This window comes from Trachemys scripta, chromosome 9 (genome assembly GCF_013100865.1).
Source record: "Trachemys scripta elegans isolate TJP31775 chromosome 9, CAS_Tse_1.0, whole genome shotgun sequence".
NCBI lineage: Eukaryota > Metazoa > Chordata > Testudines > Emydidae > Trachemys > Trachemys scripta.
The window spans coordinates 87,125,146-87,144,534 of NC_048306.1; the positions used below are offsets into that span (position 1 = coordinate 87,125,146).

The 19,389-nt window shown below is 40.7% G+C and overlaps 1 protein-coding gene across 2 annotated transcripts in view; it reads left to right on the forward strand.

Moving 5' to 3' along the window:
• Window positions 1-19,389, forward strand: part of LOC117883080 (multiple epidermal growth factor-like domains protein 6) — a 266,421-nt gene that overhangs the window by 152,016 nt on the left and 95,016 nt on the right. For both annotated transcript variants that reach the window (XM_034782047.1, XM_034782046.1), the window contains exon 5: window positions 6,292-6,414. In XM_034782047.1, coding sequence (XP_034637938.1) covers window positions 6,292-6,414 — 123 coding nt within the window. The remainder of the gene's footprint in view (window positions 1-6,291; window positions 6,415-19,389) is intronic.

A 19,389-nucleotide genomic window follows, 5' to 3' on the forward strand; every position in this document is an offset into this window, starting at 1 on the left:
GATCCTCCACATCTTTTGCTTCCGTACCTGCTCCAGAAGAAGAGATGGCAGCTAGGTAACCTGGTTGTGGGGAGCCGGGTCAGATGTACCAGAACACCATTCCAGCTCCTCAGCCAAGTGTTGGAACACTGTTTAGAAGTGCACTGGCACAACTCAAGCACTGGTCTAGCCGTTTTGGTCCCCAGAGTTTGACATTTTTACCATGATCTCTGGGAGACCATAACTGGGAAGAAATTGTATTAGTTGTTGGATTCATCTTCAAGGTAAATATTTTCTGTTTGTTCTAGCCTTGAACTAAAGTCGCTACATGTTAGTACTGGGGTGGGCAAACTATGGTCTGTGGGCTGTATCCAGCCCGAAAGCCATTTTAAGCCAGCCTGCTAACTCCCGCTAGGGAGCGGGGTCTAGGGCTTGCGGGGCGCTGGGTCGGGGGCCGCACCACGTGGCTTGGCCCCGGTCCAGCTGTGGTGCTGGTTCGGGGGCCGCACCACGCAGCTCCCGGAAGCCATGCTATGGCCCCGCTCTGGCTCCTACACATTCCAATGGTCCCCTCCGGTGCTCCAATGGGAGCTGCAGGGGTGGTGCCTGCAGGTGGGGCAGCGTGCAGAGCCACCTGGCCGTGCCTCCATGTAGGAGCCAAAGAAGGGACATGCCACTGCTTCCCGGAGCCATTTGAGGTAAGCACCGCTCGGAGCCTGCACCCCTGAGCCTCTCCCCACACCCCAACCCCCCTGCCCCAGCCCTGATTCCCCCTCCCGGTCTCCAAACCCCTTGGTCCCAGGCCAGAGCTCCCTTCTACACCCCAAACTCCTCATCCTCAGCCCCACCCCAGAGCCCACACCCCTAACCAGAGCCCGCACCCCCTCCTGCACCCCAACCCCAATTTTGTGAGCATTCATGGCCCGCCATACAATTTCTATTCCCTGATTTAGCCCTCAGGCTAAAAAGTTTGCCCACCCATGTGCTAGTATAACACTTCTGAGCTAATTAAAATAGTTTTCCCTTGGAATGATGATGTGCTTTATTCATGTGGTATTCCACTAAGAATGGGAATGATTTTACAGATTTTTATTCCACTTCAGTGATCTATTACAAGTCCACTGAGCTATGACGTGCAGTAAAGTCAGCTTATTATGGTTCAGAGCACATATTAGCCCTACAGGGGTGGTCAGTGAAACAAAGGCCATAGCATATGTGGCTGTTTAAAAAGAAGAAGAAATTGGTTACATACAAAAGATAAACATTATAACCCTGGGACTTGTTTTAAAAATTAGGTCATAGACATGAGATTCTCTTTATCATCTATTAAAAATTGTTGCATAAACTTAATAATAGAATACATTTTAATTCTATGCATGTATCCAGAATCCAGGTGTTTACAATAATAAATTTAAAACCCATCATGTTTGACTCTTCTACATGTATATGACAATATAGAATATGTAAGGGTCATCTAGAAACTGTATGATACATGTGGAAGTAGGTTTAACTCCTTTGTTTCAAGAATAAAACAGGATTAAAAGATTTTATAAAGTGTCTGCTATGGATTGGTTTGTGTGTGGCAATATTGGCTCTACATAAATTTTCACTATTGAACTTGCAAACATCACAGTTATTTCTTGAAGCGCCCACATCTTGTTATTACAGATGGATCAATAGTCTTGATAACACTTTGTCAGACCTAACCTGGTAGACTTGTAATATGTCAGAGAATTTTTGTCATTTATCTTGCCATGCACGAGACCAATGTATTTGCAACCTTGAATAACATTGAATGTGGAAAGCAGACTGAAATGTATCATGTGGCAGGGGTTTTTGACAGGGTGTGGGGGGGGTAGGTTTGTTTTTTTATGCCTAGTATATGAATCTGCAGGTTAAAATCCTGAACACCGTGTGCGTTCTAAGAATACAGAACAGCAGACTGAGGCCTGTGAAGCTTAAATTTGTGGTAGGCATGTTTTATCTAGTCTCGTTCTGATCATTTATTTAGCAGTAGGTAACCTAATTCCTTTATTGAGCTCCGAGGACAGATTAGCAAGGCACAATACCAGAGGAGGCTTTCTAAATGAGAGAGTGGTTACAGGTCAGGGGTAAGAACCTTGGCCATAGCTCGGAACTATGGCAATTTACACCTATTGAGGATCTGGCCCTAGATGCGTTAAGCACCAGCTGAGGGGGAGAAGGCTATAGCTCAAAGCAGTGCAAGATACATTGTGTTTTCTGTTATTAAAACCGCTCTACTTCATGTGCTGGATTAATGTTGATAAGCTTCAGAGGAACAGTATGTTTTAAGGAGAAATGTGAATAAAGAGAGTAGGTTTCTTGGCACAGCAGGAGGAGGAGGATTTCCTGGTGTAAGAGAGAACTGGGAAGAAGGCATGGCCCATATGCAAGTGTTAGGACAGAGATGAAGGAAATCGTGGGTGGAGCATACGGTGCAAGAAGGAGAGGAGGAGGAGGAAGAGGTTTGTAATAACACATTACAAATACTCTTTAAAAGGTGTAAACCATACTGTAAACCACAGCTTTTTCATGATGAACAAGAAATAAATGTATTTATGTTCCTAATACAAATACTTTGCAATCAAGAAGAAAGACAATGTACTTAAGTACTTTCGCATTCAAAGCATATTTTTGGAACTACTCTTGGATAATATCAAAAAAGTAAACGTGAAGTTCTCAAAGTTTAAAAAGAGTTTTTTTGTTTCAAAACACAGAAAAAATTAGACTATATAGGGTAGTGTCCATCAGTCTGTCAATATTTAAATCTCTAGGAGGTAATATAGTATTGTCTATTCCTCAAATAATTTTTGGTAAATTATCACATTTTGATGGTGACCACTGACCAGTCCTCAGTACTCATAATGTAAATAGAATTGGAGACTGTAAAAGAAGGTTAGCATATGGGTCATTATTAGGGTTGCCAACTTGGTAATATTTAAAAACCAGACACTCCATCAGAAGTGCCCTAACCTCCCTTGCCCTGCCTCTTCCCCCGGCGGCCCCACCCCCGTCCACTCCTCTTCCTCCTCCCTCCCGGTCACTTGCTGCTTTTCCCCTCCCCACTCCTGCCTGGGTCAAGAGGGGTTCGCCTGAGGAGCTGGGTCTGGGAGCTGCAGTCGCCCAATGCAGGTAGGAGGCAGCCTCAGCTGAGTAGGAGCTGACGCGGGTTAGTGACCAAGTGCCTTCTTGCCTCCCCCACCCTCAGTAACCAGACTTTGAGTGTCTGGGTGAGTAGATCTGACCAGACACTGTCAGATCCTCTCTTTGACTGATCTTTCCAGTCGAGAACCAGGCACCTGACCACCCTAGTTATTGTTTGTTATCATCAGGCCTTATCCAGGCCTTATCCAGATGTCTGGTGGTTAATGGAAGGAAATTTCCTGGAACATGCCTTAATGTTATCATGCAAGACTTACGGAAAAGGTATATGTTTCACTGCCAAACTTCACCAGGCCAAATGTTAGGCCCAGTTAAATCAACGGCAAAACTCTCATTGACTTCAGAAGGATTAAGATTTGGCTGGCTGTGTCTTTTTAACTTAGCATTGTTTTCCAATACTGTTGAGGATACAGTGAAACTTCTTTTGTGACCCATTAGACAATGTGTAGAGCTATGGAGAAATTAGTTGTGGTGAGTTTGCACACCCTTGGTTTCATTTTGTGTTTCTGATGTCAGAAAACTAAAAAAATAAAAGCAAAACATATTCAAAATTGCCAACTATAGACAGGTTTAGTGTGGCTGGGTGGTTTCTACCAAAAGCTAGAAGTCAGAAAATTCATCTTAAATTCATCAAAGGATTAACCGACTTTGGTAAAACTTAAAATGATCCTAGCCCAAGGTTCAGGTTTGTGACAAGTTCCAACAGCTCTTTTATGTATATATGTAAAATTCCCTTCATTTTTTATCTCCTTTGAAGTACTGTGTTTTTCTGTTGATCAAAATCTAATAAATAGAGTTTTAAAAGGAGGGTTTTTTTCCCCTCAGAAACATTGAAGGTTTCTAACATTAAAGTCATTTTCATGTACTTTTGCAGCTAGGATTATGCCTCTCTGTTTTTACCCAATCTTGCCCCCACTCATCTTGCGTTCCCTCAGCTCTTGCTTTTTAACCTGAAAATAATGTGAACAGCCCCTTCTAGTGCCAAAACCACTGTTGCTTGTAGAACCGTCACACTCCCAGGTATTGAAAACGCACTGTGTTCCTTAACCCTGGGTTTCTACTTAATAATACGCTGAGTAGCTCTGCTGTGCCAACAAGCCTGTTCAGGACTCTCATCCCCAAATTAAAAAAGACCAACCTCTTCATGCAGATTTTTCCTGTCAGTGCTTAACCATGAATACATAAAAATGTCCCTACGTGGCATTCTAGACAATACTAACGTTTCAGATCCAGCAGTAATAAGATAAAAACATCATCCAAAAATCCCTTGTGAAATATGTGAGGCAATGACCCAAATCCACATGTGCTGCTTTTCATTCCGTTTGCTATCCCACCAGTATATTTTACAACTTTCCCATTTGGTAAATACTTCCTTAGGACTTTTTTTGTCCATGAGCCCTTTCAACAGGCCATGAGTAGCCTGCTATTACCATTCCCTGCCCCAGAAACTCTCATCTGAATGTATGAATAAATGGGTTGAAAAAAGCCACCTTAAATTCTTAAATATTGAATGGATAGTCAGTACCAATAATAATAATTAATTGTCACAGTTCGGGGCAACTGCACTTCTGTCCCCTTCCATGGTCCCTCAAGAGCACCCTTTCTAGGCTCCTGGTTCCTCAGCAGTCACCTTTCTTGGGCGGAGACCCACATCTCTCTTTCTCTCTCTCTCTCCTGACCAGGGTTTTTTCCAGGCTGAACAGTTCCCTCCCTACACTGTGATATCCCCAGCAAGCCAACCTGCCTAAACAGGCCAGTGTCTGCACTTTGCTTTCTCTTAGAATGCTGTGAAGAGTGGTAATTGCCAGAAGTCACAAGTTGTAACTCTTTCTAAACAAGCCACTTGTCCTTAAGGTGAAAGTATTACAGAGAAAACATAAAAACAATAGACAAAAAACCTACCAGAGGTCACCCATCAGTCTTATGGGGCCTCAGTGGGCCAAAGTCCTTCCATCCCTTCCCGGGGACTCTCCTTGTACAAAAGGTCTTGTCTGTTTGCTGGATCCGAAAGAATCCAGTTTAAACTCAGGCTATTCATCCAAAAGTCCTTTCTTGGTCTGTTGGTCTCTGGAGAATCCAGTCTGAACCACTACAGGTGGTGGTATTTCTCTGGCCGCATTACAATCTGAATGAATTTGCCTAATCACCCCCACTGTTCTTGGTTCCTGGAGGAGCTGTATGTAGCTGAGGCCTGGCCTGACATGAGTAATTAACACAAGAAGGCCTCAGTTCTTGGAAGATACAAATAGGGATGTAAATGAATCATCAGATTGAAAACAGAATGTTTGTGCTAAATAAGATAAGTAAATAGGTCAGTAGGTTAAAAAAGGCAGAATGTCTGAGCCAACAAAGATAGGAGGGAGAATGCTCAGCGAACTGTTTACTATGAACTAGATAACAAGGGGCAAAATAAGTTAGGAATGCAGAGATAAAATAAAGAGGAAATTGAACCATGGACAGCGGGTGGACAGCACATGTTGCACAGGGATTGGTTCCTGCAAAATAACCAAGCCAATCCAAAAATGTGATGCTATGTATAGTAAATGCAATGAGATATGTAATGTATATAAAGTGAGAGGGTTTCTGTGTAACTTTGGAGCTGTGATGTACTCTGCACCCCTCCCCACTGTGTTTGAGTCTGATCAACTCAGTGTAGCACTGCTGTATGCCAAATGAAGATACCTGAGTGACGAAGGCTGCAATCAAACTGAGTTTTTTGGAAGCCAAGTGAAAAGAGGTGTCAGAGGGTCACGTTCTCCCATGGAATTACATATAGTCCCTGGCCCACACTGATATAATTTGAATACAGTCAGCGCTCCCAAAGATATTGCAGGAAGTTACATATCTGACACATTAACATCAGGCAAGGTCAGGGACTCATTTTGTTAGGCACTGTACACATACACACAGGAAGACGTAGACCCTGCTCTGAATTGCTGAATATCTAAGACAAGACATAAGCAACGATGGGGCACATCCTATTTCAGGAGGCTATAAGGAGCGGATCTTAGTTGCTTCTTCACCTGGTAAAATCAGAAAGATGCACAGTGTTATTGAAGGAAGAGACAATTTAGTCAATGCCTACTTTGTATTCAATGTCTAATTTTTATATGCTATTTCCCACTACAGATGTAAATGAATGTACCATTGAGAATGGTGGTTGTCAGGACCAGTGCTGCAATACTATTGGCAGCTACTACTGCAGATGTCCAGCTGGCCAGAAACTGGGCGAAGATGGAAAATCATGTGAAGGTAACATTCTGTACTGTGTCTCTTTACTGATAAAAAATCCGAGAACATCCTTGGAATGAAAACTGAGAGAGTTACCTTTTATCTAGAGCCAGCTGAAGTGCATAAATTCAGAATTGTCAAGAGTGCAGATCTTTTCCTGTCTGGATTATGAAGATGTAACTTTAAGAACACTTCAAAGGGTTCTTATGAAAAATGTATCATTTTGCCCTGGATTTGTTCTGATTATGGAATTTCTATCATCAGTTTAAAAACCTGAAGAAAGTGTATACATTTGAAAGTATTTCATCCGTTTCTAAAACAAAATGTGCTTATCAGAAAATACACATACATTTCTGCACTTCAGTTGCAGTTCCACAGCTAGAGATTAAGCATCTAAAATAAGATTTGAAATCACATGCTACATAAATCCATTTGCCTTCTTTCTTAGGGAAACATGAAGCCAGATTCCTAGTTAAGATCTAGGGTGAATTTCATCCCTATGCAAAGGGCCAGCTTCAAAATAGGGTTTGCATGAGACTTACATGCTAAATAGATCTTATTTTAGCCCTCTGCACATGGCTGAATTTTATCATGGCTGTTCTGCAGCACTTTGGGAACATAAAAAAGCTGTAAACCTGGTCTAACTGGTCCATTAAGCCAGGTTCAAAGCTATTTTGCATCAGCAAACTGATGCAAAGTAGTTAGTGTACCAGGAAATTTGGCCCACAGAGCAGTAAGCTGTAGCATGTGATGCCCTCCAAAAAGGTTTAGTTTATTTCTGAGGTCCCATGTGATTTTTCAGATGTGAACTTAGAAACCACCCGCTAAAACTCTCGTGCACACATGCTGAGACTGGTTATTTGCAGAGCTGTTGCCCTCTATCTTGTGTGGCTGTATTTCCTTGCTGCAGTAAACAAATAGTTGAAGTTCTTTTGGTTCCTTCAGGATGAAAGGTGTTATATATATGTAGATTCTTGCAAAACATATTATCATCTTTCACAGCATGAAGACATTTCTGTTTTCCTCTCTGCCAGGATTTCATTTTACTTTTGTCCTTTGCCTCCAGATTTTTAGGTTAGATACATTGCTGTGTATGTCCCAGCTGTGATTATATTCTTTACTATATCTCTATAGCTTATTCAAGAACACTCTTTCCCAGACTGGAAGGTTGTAGGATTAGTTTCCACAGCAAGCTATCAGTCGGTATCCAGCTTGACAATGTAAATAAGAACTAGATGGGCATTTTCTTTTGATTTAAGTGGTTTTTTGTTTGTTTGTTTGTTTCTTAGTTTTTTAACTGATGTCCTATGTGTGTCCCTTTGATGGATTTTTATATTCCAAATACACAAACTCAGAAAAAGTGTACATAATTCAAAGGGTTTTACTACCTTTCTTCAGTCTCCTGTTATTAACTTTAGTGATTCTTTGGAAGTGTTTCTGTGGACAAGTTTGTATGTGTTTATATTGTTGAATACTTACAGTTTTCAGATTTGCTTAAAAGATTTGAGCTTCCAGATAATCCTCCTTGTATTGAAAGCAAAGATTACCCAAATCACTCATAAATTGCATAAATATAACAACACAATTTTTGTGAGAGCAGTAATGAGCTAGTCATGTATGTCTCCTCCTCAAATGTGGCATTACATTCTTTAAAAGGTGAAGCTAAGGATGTTTGACTCTCCTGTCAGGCATTTCCTCATGAGCAATTACAGAGGGATGTGGTGTTAGCCATTATGAAGCTTATTTAAAACAATAGAAATAACGTAAGTGTACAATTACAGTGTTCACCATTGAAGTTTTTACAGTTTTTTCTTTTGTTTAATGATCATTAAAACATTAGTTGGGGGAGGGATAGCTGAGTGGTTTGAGCATTGGTCTGCTAAATCTAGGGTTGTGAGTTCAATCCTTGAGGAGACCATTTAGGGATCTGGGGCAAAATCAGTACTTGGTCCTGCTAATGAAGGCAGGGGGCTGGACTTGATGACCTTTCAAGGTCCCTTCCAGTTCTAGGAGATCAGATATCTCCATTAATTTATTTAGTTATTTATTGTAATAAACCGGTGGTTTTCAACCTTTTTCATTTGCGCCCCCCTAAACAATTTCAAATTGAGGTGTGGGCCCCTTTGGAAATCTTACACTTAGTCTGTGGACCCCCAGTGGTCTGCATTCCAGAGCTTGAAAACTGCTGTCAAGCCAATGGAATACCACAAGTATAGCAGGGATGATAATTATTTGCAAACAGCTGTTGTTAAGATTTTAATGACAGCCAGTGGACAGCCGTATGTTCCTGCAGCCATAGTACCTTAGCTATGACTTCATCAGATTTAACAAGATAAGTAAGTTTCTGCTTGGCCCTTGTTGGATGGGAGACCTCAAAGTAAACCTAAGGGTGCTTTGGGAAGTGATGCTGATAATTCAGGAGATGGTACTCTACCCCTTTAAGTTGACCCTGAGCCAATGGCCATTCATGATGCTATGTTGTACTGTGTAGACGGAGGTGCCATCTTGCAGATTTGGTCTAAAACTGAGTTTCTGACCACTTTGTTGTCATTAAAATTACCATGGCATTTTAGAAGAGCAGGGCTGTTAGTCAATTTGATTACTTATATTCTGTTTGCCTGTATTTCCTCTGCCATCTCAGTTGTATATCGTATTCAGTTTTAGTCCTAATCTACAGCGTAGCATTCCTGTATATTGAACTGCTTCCATGCTCCATCCCAAAAGCGCTTTTACTTCCCTAATGAGTGAAGTGATTGATCACAACATTTTAAAACCACTTTGAGATGTGTTAGGATGAAAGCTGCTGTACAAACGTGAGACTTAAATATTGTAACGGCATAGCATAAATAATATGGACATTGTTAGTTCTCCTTTAGAGGATAAATACAGTTTTGGTCTTAATAGCTTCAGAAAGAGAACATCTTCTGCCAATAAACAGTAGAGATATTATCAAGAAATAGGTCCCAATTTCTGATTGTGTTCTCCATCCATAGTAGTGGGGCTGAAGAGAGAGGAAAGAAGTGGGTTGTAACTAATTTACTAATCCAACAGCACAATAAAATTTACCATCGTCCATGAAATTGTTTTAACAAGATAAAAATCTGAGCAGTTTTAGCAAACCATTGGCCTGATCTTATAAGGTGCTCAACAGTATCCTCAGCCATATTGGCTTCAATGGTAGTAAGGATGGACAGTGCCTTGCAGGATTCAGGCGTACATTAATACCAGAGTATAACAGTTGAAGAAAGCTGAAATAATCCTAGAGCAAGTTAGTGTGCTCAGCATTAACTAAACCTTTATAACTTTTCCCCATGGTTCTGTTGTTCATTAAGCGTGCTTCATGGAGAATGAGATTGAATGGCGCTGCATGGAACTTTCAGTGCCGAAGATTCTATGGTCCTTACCAATCAGGTAAGGACCGTTTTTTAGCCAGTTGTGAGATTGTCATGTCATATAATCCATAATTATATACAATACAATACTTTGCATTACCTTACTGAATAATGTTTACATCTGGCAGTAAATTGCAGTATGGTGAAGTAAGGCACAGCTGAATAAAAATGCCAGAGGAGAGGGTTGATTAGCCTTTCAGAACTAATTCTGCATTTGCTGTGTTATGACAGTTTTATCTCCCACATCCCCAGACAGACTGACACTGGAGAATTCAGGATTTCATGTCTGACAAGCAAGGAACTTTTTGGCTTAGATTTGTGCACATAACAGGTTTTGACATAAAAGTCAACCTTAACCCGTACTCTTCAGGTCAAATCTGGGTCTCATTGAAATTAATGGCAACACTCTTTTGACTTTAATGGGGAAAGGATTTGACTCTAAATCAATGGGAAACTAATTAGATGAATTCCTCTCTGGCATAATTTTAGAGTCTGTGGAGGTACTGTGCAGATGAGTGTGGTCCAATAATTCTGGGCCAAATTCTGTTGCCCTTACATTAAGTAGTACCTTATGCTGCAAGTAGTATAGTTTATTTCAGTAGATGAATTTGAAGAGTAAGATAGTACTCATAATGACTAAGGGTGGTGCAAACTTTCAGGTTGTTTACATAATGTATCACTGTCTGTACTTGATTGTGGCAGAGAACCATTAGCTCAGGGAAGGCAGTATGGCCCAGTGAATGGACTAAAATAGGACTTGGGAGACCTGGGTTTTAGTCCCAGCTCTGCCACTAGTCTGCTGGGTAACCTTGGGCAAGTCATTCCCTGTCTCTTTGCCTCAGTTTCCCCATTTTTAAAATGGGATTAATGATATTGGTCTCCTTTTGAAAAGTGCCTTGAGATCACCTGCTGAAAATCACAGGAAGAGCTAAGTTTTATATTTATTAACCCACAAGAGTGTTAATTATATATAACGGTAAGATAAAATAGTCTTTTCCAAAATGCAAAGTTTCAAAATTCCACAATATCAATATAATCTAAATTCTGACTTGTAAAGTATGATGGGATGAAGCATGTGCTTACATGTGAATAAGCTACAGAAGTCAGATAAAACGGTCGTGACCCTATGTTAACCCTCTTTGGTAGGCTGTCATTTCTTATTTATATCACCATGTTCTCATCCATCAAGACCACTGTAGCTAGAGACCAGTGAGGTCATATGATTAGTGTTGACAAAAGGGAGCTTTTGTCTTACCAATTAGAGTAATAGTCCTATCCTTGTAACTTGATCAGTAGACATCCCTGGGAGTTTTTGTTAAACTTCTGAGCATTGGCAGATTTCCTGACCTTTGTAAGATATGACCTCTCAGACTATTGAATTATAGGACAGTTATTGTCTGATTCTAAGACCACCATTGTTTACCCTAGTAATATAATAGTCCTGGATGTCAAGTGATTTATCATGATTCTATGTCTGAAGAAAACTCTTTCAATAGAGATTCCAAATAATAGCTAACAGCTTAATTTAAAAGAAAAAATGAAGGATTTGTGTAAGAGGAAAAAAATATATATGTTAAAATGGCCGCAAACATTAATTTATTTTTATTTTAATATATTAATTTATGTTGATAAATTTTGTGTTTTAGTCATAACTTATTCTTTGGCCAGAGGAAACCCTACATTTTGCTAGTGAGGTTCAAAGTGCTGATTCTGCATTTCGGATTGATCTCCTGATCTTCCAGTCACCATTCCAAGCAGTGTTCCTCAAAAAAATGTAAGATCCTAATATTTGGTGCCTCTAGGGAAATGGCCTGCGATAAAAGAGAAGAAAAGCCATCGGGCCAGTTTGTTCTCTGTTGCAGGGTCTCTGTTCAATATAAGATGAGACATGAACCCATTGGTGGGATTCAAGATGCTTTTACAATATCCAGTCGTGTTAAATTCCCACCATTTTCACACTGTTCTGTGACAAACCATGACTTAGGTTTATGCTTAGCTCAACTCAAGAGCACCTGGATAGAAAAAATACAGCAGATAAAAGATATTATATAGGATGAAAAACTGGCCTCTTCTGAATACACGTGCAGAAAGTACCAGTTACTAACATCACTCAAAATTTCCTTAGTGAGCATGCTAAAGGACTCCCATATAGAATGGGGCAAACTGACCTTCTTTAATCCCCTCAATTTTAAAGCACCATTGTAAGAAATAAGTACAGTGCCATGGATCTGTTTCTGGCTCCTAATGACTATGTTACAGCAAAAGAAATCTTGAAAAATAAGTTAAAAATTTCAGCTGATAAATAACAAAGGAAAATTCATTGTAAGTCATTGGACATTCTTTTAATGGGGTGAGATGAATTGATTGGATCCTGATTAATTAATAGCTTAAGGCAGGCAGAAACCTGAGCTGAACGTTGCGTTGCTGGATGAGCACTTGAGGCACTGTCAAAATTTTAAAGAATGCTGCAGTTTGGTTTGGTCAATCCCTTCTAATTTGTTGCAGCATTCCAAACCTAATCCACTCAGTTACATGCTCAGGGACCCCATGAACCTTTCTCAACCCATGTCTACGCCACAGGAAGTATAGTGGCATAGGTACAGCACCGTAAACATGCCAGCATTATCCCATGCTTTGAGCAGGGGATTGGACTAGATGACCTCCTGAAGTCTCTTCCAACCCTAATATTCTATGATCCCATAGTGTAGACATAGCCTACAGTGTCGGAAGGTTTTTTTCTGTCTCTGTAGGAATACCACCTCCCTGGGTGATGGTAACTAGGATAATGGAAGCATTCTTCCATCAGCCTAGCTGTGTCTACACTGGGAATTAGGTCGACATAGCCACAGCATTCCGGGGTGTGAATTTTTCACACCCCCTGGGCACTGCAGCTATTTCAACCTAAATTTTAAGTATAGACTAGGCCTGAATCTTGCTAACATTTGTCATGTACCAAATGATAAACTCAATCATTTCAGAACAAAATATGCAATCACAGGTCTAGTTTTGCTGATACTTAATATCAGTAGAGAATGGTAGGCTTTTACTTCACTTAACCTGTGTTGAGCAGACAAGGAAGAAAGCCAGAATTCCATCCTTTTTTGTAACAAGTGTGCAGCCCTGCTTAGGAAAACCACCTGATATTATTAAATCATTGGGGTTATTGTAACTGTTTCATTTTGAATTGTTTTTAATTATACTAATTTACATTTCCCTTGAGTTGTTTGTGACTGTTGTTAGAAGTTGCTTGAAATGCTTTAGTTAGATACAGAGAGTTAGCTGGTATATATCTGAAAGCCCGTGAGTGCCAGAGTCGAGAGGACCGGTCATGGTAAACACTCTGGTAGCAACCATCCTGTTATAGCAGAAGGGCTCTAACTCGTCTGCTCCATTGCTTGTAAATGCAATGGCATTGCAAAGGGATCGTATCTCCAATAAACACAATATAAATACCTAAGCAGATGGAAGACTGAGCCCTATTTAGAGTACATCACAAAGGTCTAGTCTCAAGGTGAGAAAGGCATGGATGCAGTAACTGTAGCAAAGTACAAAGCGTAAGAGACATTTTCTCTTGTCTCACTAGGCACATATTTAAAAATGCCCCTCTACTCAGCATGGAAGCCTAGGAACTAACAAGACTCTTAAACCTGTGTTACAAATGGTAGCTGTGCTTTCTTCACCAATTTTTCTAGTCATTTTCCCAGCCAGCCTCAGTCTTGTCTGGATTGGGCCACAGCCAACAAACCCTCACCAATACACAAGACTCTTACAGACAATGGTCATTTCCACTACATCAGCAGCGTATGATGGGGCAGAGATTTCTGTCATCAGCCTGCTGAAGATAACACAACCTGCAGCTCCCTTCTAAGTCCCTACCAGCCTCCTTGAACACGTTGAACAAGAAAGGTAACAAGATAGACCCCGTAATACCCCATAAAAGAGATCCTTCAAGGTAGAGGAGCCACTCTTTCAGACATCTCCCTGAAAAAATGAACAGAGCTGTTAAAGAGTGAGTCCATTCACCCTGGATAAGTCCTTGATTGACTAGAATTGAGGAAATCTGAGGATTTCAGGTACTTGCCAGAGTTTTCAACCAGTTTTTCAAAAAATGGGAGATTTTACATAGGCCAATGCTTAGCAAGATGGTCAGTGTCAAGAGCAAGTTTCTTAACCAGAGGCTTCATAATAATATCATCATTGAGAACAACCAGTATTTTGCCCCATGAAGGGAGATGACAACCTATACTACTATTTCCCCATTATCTTTGTCCATTGGGTCCGACTTGCATGTTGTAGCCTAGAATTCCCTTTATGCCTCCAGCACATCAGATTGAAACTATCCAGACCTCAAGCAGAGAAAAGTGAGTGTTTGTCCCTTTAAGGCCCTGCTCTTTCATTGTAGAGGCAGTTTAGATCATCCCAAACAAAAATCGAGACTGAAAATTCACAAGACACTTCATCAACAAGCTTCACACTACATCTAGTTGTCAAATTATGGCAGGGTATGGCAGAAAGAATTTGGCATGGTATGTAATATTGATATGTGACACGTCTTCATACAATGTATCTTCTGGTATGTTAAGAGCAGGATATGCTATCTAAAGGACACTTATCCATAGTTCTTAGACAACTGACATTCTGTGTCACACTTTACTTATTAGATGAATTATTGATGACCTGTTTGACAGAAGAAAAAGGAGGAAAAATTCCCAGATATCATGGGCCTCCCCAACAAAAGCAAGTCTTGGTTCCCATCTCCACACTCTCAGCTGCTCAAGCCTATGTTGTGCTGGAGAGCTAGTCAGTGCTGATTACAGAGGTATCACATGGACTGGTTCCTCTAAGCATCTAAATTCTGTAACTGTCCGGGAGGATCTGAGAAGCATCATGCGGACCAGTGGTGGGCAACCCCCGGGCCGCACGCGGCCCGTCCGGGTAATCCGCTGATGGGCCACGAGACAACGTTTACATTGACCTTCTGCAGGCCCAGCCACCCACAGCTCCCAGTGGCTGTGGTTTGCCGTTCCCAGCCAATGGGAGCTATAGGAAGTGGTGGCCAGCACGTCCCTGTGGGAACAGCAAACTGCGGCCACTGGGAGCTGTGGGTGGCCGTGCCTGCGGACAGTCAATGTAAACGCTGTCTCATGGTCCGCCAGTGGATTACCCTGACAGGCCGCAGGTTGCCCACCACTGAGTGTGGACTATACCAGTTGGGAGGAAATATTGAGCTGAAACCATAGATTCTTTTATATGTGAAAGGGACTGGTTCCTTAGAGTTAAGGGAGAATGGCAATCATTCACTATATATTTCTTTCTGTGTGGTAATCCAATTTATGCATGTGTGAACTTTGTACAAAAAGTTTGTATGAAACATGCTTGTATGAAACGTTTATGCAGTTTTACACATCAGCTTTGACATTTAATTATTAGGAGTGAATGTAGCTTAATTAAATAATGTATAAAAGTGATTTGAGTTTTTAGGTAAAAAGTGCTTTATAACAGCATACCTGTGCTATTATGTTCTAGACAGAATACAGTATTTAGATTAAAATTCTATGAAGAAAAACAGACTCTAGAAAAAATGTTTGTAGATGTTTCTAGGACACTAATGATTATTTTATATTAGCTGGTTTCTAACATTTATGAATAGTTTTGAAAGACAGGTTATGGAGAATGTTAACATTCCACTGTGCTGATTGACAATTTAGTATATTTTAAAGCAAAGAAAAGAAACGCAGTATTGTTGCAGCTGACTAGTGTGAATTAAAAGTTGGGTAATCTTTTCTGCAGTTATGAAGATACCATTGTGGTTGTCACGGAAGAAAATGTATTCATACTTTTTTTTTTTTTAAATCATTGTGTTGGAAGAGTTTTGTAAGTCTGAAATTGAAGCTGTGGTCAAGGTCTCCAAAATTCGTTAATAGCAATTTTATGCTGAATCAAACATTGTGAATATTTAAATAACAGCTTGCTTTTAGAAAAGTATTTACCAGCAAATAAAAGCATCTTATAAATCATCTTCATCTTGAACATGTCTCAAATGTAGCTTGAAACTGAATAACTCCAACATGGTAAGAAAGGTTTAGAAACTTCCAGTGAATATTGTAAATAGAAAATGATAAAACATTTTTTTACACTTTTCTACAGTATATGTGCATATTTGCCTTTCAGTAGAGAGTATAGTGTAGGAAAAATATTTCTTTTTCTGTGGTTTTGCCTGTTTTGCTATGTAAACAATGACTAATGACAGATACAGAGCTATAGGGAAGTAGAACTCTGGAGAGTTTCTTCTATTTCTTGTTACTGGAAAGAAACTAATGCTGTTTTTCACTGGGACTACTAATAAGAGTCTCATTCTTTAGTGAAACATCCCTGGGTTGAGTATGATGTACTCCTAATAAAGTTTTAAAATGATGCATGATAAAATCTAAAAGAAACACAAATCTGTCAACACTTTCATTAAGAGCAGTAGCCCAAAGGAAATGATCCTGATGGAACTGTCAACAAGATCATAATAAGCTTCATCCTTCCCTACATTTCCTGAACAGATCAGTGGTTTGACCGATATAGGGTTTGATTATTTAAAATCCAGTGACATGGCTACTTCGGTGGTTTTAATTGTGAGTTATTAGGACACCACCTTGAAACACATTGCACACGTGCTCATCTGTTCTTTGAGAAAGCCCTCAGCATGCTGTAGTAATGGTTACCCTTTCAGAGGGGATTTCATGCAAATAGGAGTGTGCAGAGTCAGCTAATAAAAAAAGGGGCATCCAAAGAGTTAATCTGACAGCTATAGTGTTAGGGAACAAGAGACAATGTTTTGCTTTTGCTATTATCCTGCATTAGAACCAGACTGTGGAAGTTCTCTGTATGAATGGACTGTAGGGTTAGGTTCTGCTAATGCTGTAATGGCATAATGTCTCCCCTTCCCTTCCCTGGATCCCAGAGATTGCTGTCTGCAGGGTCTTGGGTATCTGTGTCAGGAGAAGTGGGGAGCAAGATTAGGTCCGACTAGGTGATCACAATGGTCCTTCTGGCTTTATAATCTATGAAAGTGGGCCAAGGTAACATACATTGTTTCCCACTCACTGAGAATCTACTCAGGAGTTAATACTTAGCCTGGGGTTATGTTGGCTCCTGAGAGGAGCCCTATCTGCACTGTGGAACCTTATTGATGAGGGGCCCCGGGAACTAGTGCCTGAAAGGAAATCCCAGCGGAGCAATTCTAACGGGGAACTGGAGAAGATGAACTGTGCCCTAGGGCTCCAGCAGATTCTCAGAGATCTGTGAGGTTTGGGGGTTGATTTCCCTGTTACATCAATGGGAAGAAGGGTCAGATCCTGCCACTCCATCCTTCCCCCCCAACTCCTGCTGTAAGTAAGAGCAAAATCAGTTTAGAGATCTTTGAAGTGTAACTGGTGCATTAGGTGAGCGACTCACACTTAATACAATAATTTTGATGGACAGCAGTACCACCCAAATCAGTTTGTACCATGATGGCTTATGCTCCAATCAGTTTACAGAACAAATCCATCCACAACATGACAAAGCTTTTTTCCAACCGAAGTAGGACACGTTTGTGACAAACAGCATTCGCCTTTCAGACACACAGAGTATATACTGAAGCTGAGAACAAATCACATTATGAAGGCCTTTGTGTGATCATAGTGCTGTGTTGTACATCCTACCTACTGTGTGATAAGAGGAACCTCTCTATCCACCAGGCTGTACTGAAGCCACTTATTGAGCTCAGCAAGAGGGCATTCTTACTACTGTTAACAAAAAGCAGATGTTTTCATAAGATGCCTGTTTTTCTCTATTTTTATTCCATAATCATTTCTTTTCTAACTGTGTCATGTCCTGCTGAGAGAAGGTACTGAAGGACAACTTTCTTGACACCTTTTACCCTTACTGGCTGCAGATTTTGAATTGTACGGAGTTCAACAGGCCATATCACACTATCCGTTTTTAAGCAGAACTCCCTGTTGACTTCCTGCCAATTGGGAATGGATTCTGATTTTAGAAGTTTTGTTTAAAAATTGATGGCATGATAGGGTCCTGTATCTGCTTCTATGAGCACGTTCCACATTAGAAAAATTTGAAAATAAGGTTGCATCAAACCTGCTGGTGATAGTGTTAACTTTGACCCACCTGAATTTAAGCAGAGTCTTCCTGCATGTGGAACTTCCATGAGTGTGGTCTTGTTTCAACTTCTCATGGTGCGTAGACAAGCCTTCTGTCATGGGGGTCCTCTCACTGCCAGGGCGCCTCCTCCTGGCCACTCTGGGGATTAACTCTTTCCAGGTCCAGTGCCTCCTTCTGCTGTTCACTGTACACCCTGCTGCCTCCCTCTCTCTCTCACCCTCCGCGACTCAGGTTCTGTCTTTGTGACTTGGCCCTCCAGCCAGGTCACTGTGTTTTTCCCTGCTTCAGAAGGTCTGCACCTTCTGAAACCTTGCTGCCTTTTCACTGAGTCTTTTCCTACCCCCTCTCCACCTAGTTTTCCTTCTTTCTCCCTACTGCCCAGGTTCCCTCACTGAAGCCCCATCCTTCCAAACTGGGTTCTGTCATTATTCAGGTGTTCCTTGGGCCAGTCAGTTCCCCTTAGCTGTGGTCTATCTGGTTAAATGGCCTTTCCTCAGCCACATTTAACCCCGGTGAACACACCATCACATCTTCCCATACAACCTTCTAGCACAATAAACACAATTTACTGAATATCATTCCTTGTGTCCTGTGTAAATAAAGGTACAGATGTTTTGTTTTTCTGGTCAGTGGTTTTTGTGGTTGCATCCCTTATATAGTTTACCTCTTCTGGCAACATTCTTCACTCATAATCTCGGCCCATGTGTATGGATTTCATAGGGAGATATGGGTTGGGCTGGAGGCAAACAGTGGCATAGTGGTGCCAAAGTATCTTTATGCTTAATGGTAGCAATGACATTAATGGTGTTTTGATCTGCCTCACTCAAATTTTACATACAGTTCCAAGATTCTGAACAAGAGAGTTCTTGTGTTAATGATTAAGAAGGAACAAAATTGCACTCATCCAAAATGTGAAAAAGAGGCGTTTCCTCACTGCTATGTGAAAATGTCACTCTGCTCCTCTGAGGTCTGTCCTTGAGAATTATCCAATTTCTTATTTTAATCTCTTACCCTGACTTTCCTGCAAATTATTCAGTCCCAAAACTTGCTTAATTCTCGTGTGTGTGTGTATATACATATTTTTGATGAAGAATGCCTTGAAACTCTAATTAGGGCTGCTTGAATCCAGAGCAGTTTACATATCACAGGCTTACACAGCTATCAAACAGATGCTTCCACTTTTTCTCGTTCAACTGACACTTTCATTTTCTCTGCATATTATGAGGACCAAGCAGTGATGTGTCTCAACTCCTGAGGCTTCATACCATTCCATATCAAAAAGAGGATTAGAAATAGTTTAAGCTGTCAAGTGAGTTGTTAAGTTTGTCTTCCATGGAGTCTACACTTTCAAATGGCCTCTTTATTGAATTTAAAATAGCTTTCTTTCTTGACCTTGTTTAAATTGAACGGACAGTTTTCATTACAGTCTGCAGGATTCCCAGCTACGACATATGGT